The sequence below is a fragment of the Orycteropus afer genome, unplaced genomic scaffold (genome assembly GCF_000298275.1).
Source record: "Orycteropus afer afer isolate SDZICR_OR568_19922 unplaced genomic scaffold, OryAfe1.0 scaffold00888, whole genome shotgun sequence".
NCBI classification, from domain to species: Eukaryota; Metazoa; Chordata; class Mammalia; order Tubulidentata; family Orycteropodidae; genus Orycteropus; species Orycteropus afer.
The window spans coordinates 463,999-466,994 of NW_006922475.1; the positions used below are offsets into that span (position 1 = coordinate 463,999).

Here is a 2,996-nt window from a genome sequence, read left to right on the forward strand (position 1 = left end):
CGATTTATTTTTTGATCATCCCTGTACCCCCAAAACCCATTGCTGTTGAGCGATTCTGACTTTAACAGTGACTCTACAGGACAGAGTAGAACTGCCCCAAAAGGTTTCCAAGGCTGTGATTTTTATGGACGCAGACTGTCACATCTTTCTCCCACACAGTGGCTAGTGGGTTTGAACCGTAACCTTTCAATTCACGGCTGAGCACTTTCACCACTGTGCCAACAGGGTTCCTTAATCATATAAATAGTGTTTTCTGATCCCAAATCGAAAAATAAATCGGTAAGTGTGCTTTTAAATATACTTCTGCTTTTAGAGCTAATTAAAATTTTGTCCTTGCCAGAAGTATTAACCTCATGGGAATATTTGATGGAGCTTAACTTCCTGGTATGTTATATAATCTTATGAAATTCAAGTATACTTACAAATTGCAGATAGCTTTTAATTTCAAACAGCAGATGCTTAAGAGCAAGTATTTCACTCTAGCTGATCAGTAGCTTTATGAATAGAAACACACCCACAATTTATGAATTGTTGATTTTTTCCAGTACTTTTCTTTCACACGTATGTGATCAGAAACTTAATTTTTGAAATTCAGTTTGATATTTTTACTTGAATGAATAGTCCTCAAGATTTCTTGAAGAAGAAATCGATTTTGTGAGCTATGTTAAAGTATATAATCTAGCTGAGATAGATTTTGAAGCTAGTCACTAATGAAATTGTAATTTATTCGTTAATCTACAAGCCTTTTTCTTTAAGCAATCTAAAGAAATGGTCAAGCTAATAATGCTTTGAGAGTTTTTGACTAATTGGTAAAGAAGTACAGAAAAATGGGAGTACACTAAATAGGGTAATAGTCTCTTTTTAGAAAAACTGGCCAGGTGGCTGTTGAATTTTCCTGAGAGTGGTGATTTCCCCTAACTTCCAAAAGAGGACTCTATATTGCTTTGTAGTCATGAGCTAGGAAATACTATTAATTTGTTTACCAAGATAATTAAAATTCCTTACTTTTATTTTCAGGCTCCTCCATTACCATCCTCCTCATCTTGATATTGTTCCATGGACATTAAATGAGACCTTTTCTGCTATTCAGGAAGTAACCCAGTTCTGCACCACTGGTTTTTGTAGCTATCTCGTAAGGCTGCTGGCTGAAAACTGTGTCTATGCAACCTTCCAAGTGCGGAGTGTCAACCAACTGGACAGGGGAGAGCACTGCTCCTACTCCAGGACTCTCACAAAGCTGATACAGCTGTACTTCAGAAAAAAAAATAATAATTTCCATGTTTTGTATATATCTGACAAAACTGGCAACATCATACAGACTACTGACTTGAAGACAACCTCTTTTATATTTCTCTTTCGGGGCTGATGAATTGGTTTTCATCTATCTTTTCTTCCTTCAGAATTTAACTTGGAAAAAAAATACTAGCCTAGCTGGTCATTTCTTTGTAAGGTAGTTAGCAATTTTAAGTCTTTCTTTGGTCAACTTTTTTTTAATGTGAAAAGATAGGTAAGAAACTTTTTTACAGCTTTTATGTTTTTCTGTCTTGTTTTGAAACCATGACGGTTACACTTTTGGTTCCTAAATAAAACATTAAAAAAAAAAAAATTAACAGCCAAGTCACAAAGATAATGGATTGCACATAGACTAAGGAATAAACTTCAGATTTGTGATTTTTGTTTCTAATCTTGATGTAAATTTACACTATTTATAAATACATATTTATTGCTTGAAAATATTTGTGAATGGAATGCTGTTATTTTTTCCAGATTTACCTGCCATTGAAATTTTAAGGAGTTCTGTAATTTCAAACACTACTCCTATTACATTTTCTATGTGTAAATAAAACTGCTTAGCATTGTACAGAAACTTTTATTAAAATTGTTTAATGTTTAAAGAGTTTTCTATTGTTTGAGTTTTAAAAAAGACTTTATGTACAGTACCCAGTTTTTGTTCATTTTTCAAATCTGATTATATATATTTTATATATACTTACATATGTATATATAATATATATAGAAATCTGGATATATATGTATAAAGATTTAGAACTTTAAATTTTTCTCGTTTTAAGTTTCACATCTATGGTAGATTTTTGAGGTGTCTACTGTAAAGTATTGCTTACAAAAGTATGATTATTTTTAAAGAAATATATATGGTATGTATCTTCAAGACCTAAAATGTCAGACTGGTTTATTGTTAAGTTGCAATTACTGCAATGACAGACCAATAAACAATTGCTGCCAAAATGTAGTGAATAGTAGAAAACAAATAGTGATTGAACTTAGATCTTAAAGGGAATGTCCTGTGGGCTGACTAATCTTGTACATCGTTTAATAGAAATTTATTGGGGAAAATAATTCAGGGCAAAGGGCTCTATTTTAGAATGTAAATAAATTAAGAGACTTCCTATTTTTAAGTTAGGCAGTTTTGAAATCTCATACTTTCCTGCCTTGTATGACATGATGGGGAGGTGGGTGTGCAAATCCCATAACATTTAGCAAGCTATATTAGTATTAACAAATCACTTATAATTAATGGTATTATTTCATTTTATAATAATTATACCTACCAGTGAAGTTATATATATGACTAAAGAGACTTTATATGGCGAAATATCATGCTTATTGCGTTAATCATGGACTCTTTTTCAAATGTTTTGGAGTATGTTGCCTTCCTAGAAACAGTTTGAAGGCTGAAAGCGTGGAGATCTTAAGGTCAATTAGTTAATATGATAAATATCTACTAGCAGCAGTCATCTTTTATAATTTCAGGAGGAAAATAATACAAACCTATTTCAATTAAGAAACAAGAGTATTTGTCTGAGTGCTGCCCAGGAAGTTTCACCACTAATATTTTTAAGTGATTTTCTTGTAAAATCTCCTATCCAGAGGTCATGGAGAATTAAAAAAAAAAAAAAAACCTTGAGACAAACATTTTCACAAACAAAATTGTAAACCAGTCATCAAAGAGCAAAAATTATAGGAATGCTAAAAAA

At 31.9% G+C, this 2,996-nt stretch overlaps 1 protein-coding gene across 1 annotated transcript in view; it reads left to right on the plus strand.

Moving 5' to 3' along the window:
- Positions 1-1,047, plus strand: part of KDM6A (lysine demethylase 6A) — a 245,741-nt gene extending 244,694 nt beyond the window's left edge. The window contains exon 30 of the mRNA XM_007958238.2: positions 1,018-1,047. Coding sequence (XP_007956429.2) covers positions 1,018-1,047 — 30 coding nt within the window. The remainder of the gene's footprint in view (positions 1-1,017) is intronic.
- The last annotated feature ends 1,949 nt before the right edge of the window (positions 1,048-2,996 follow it).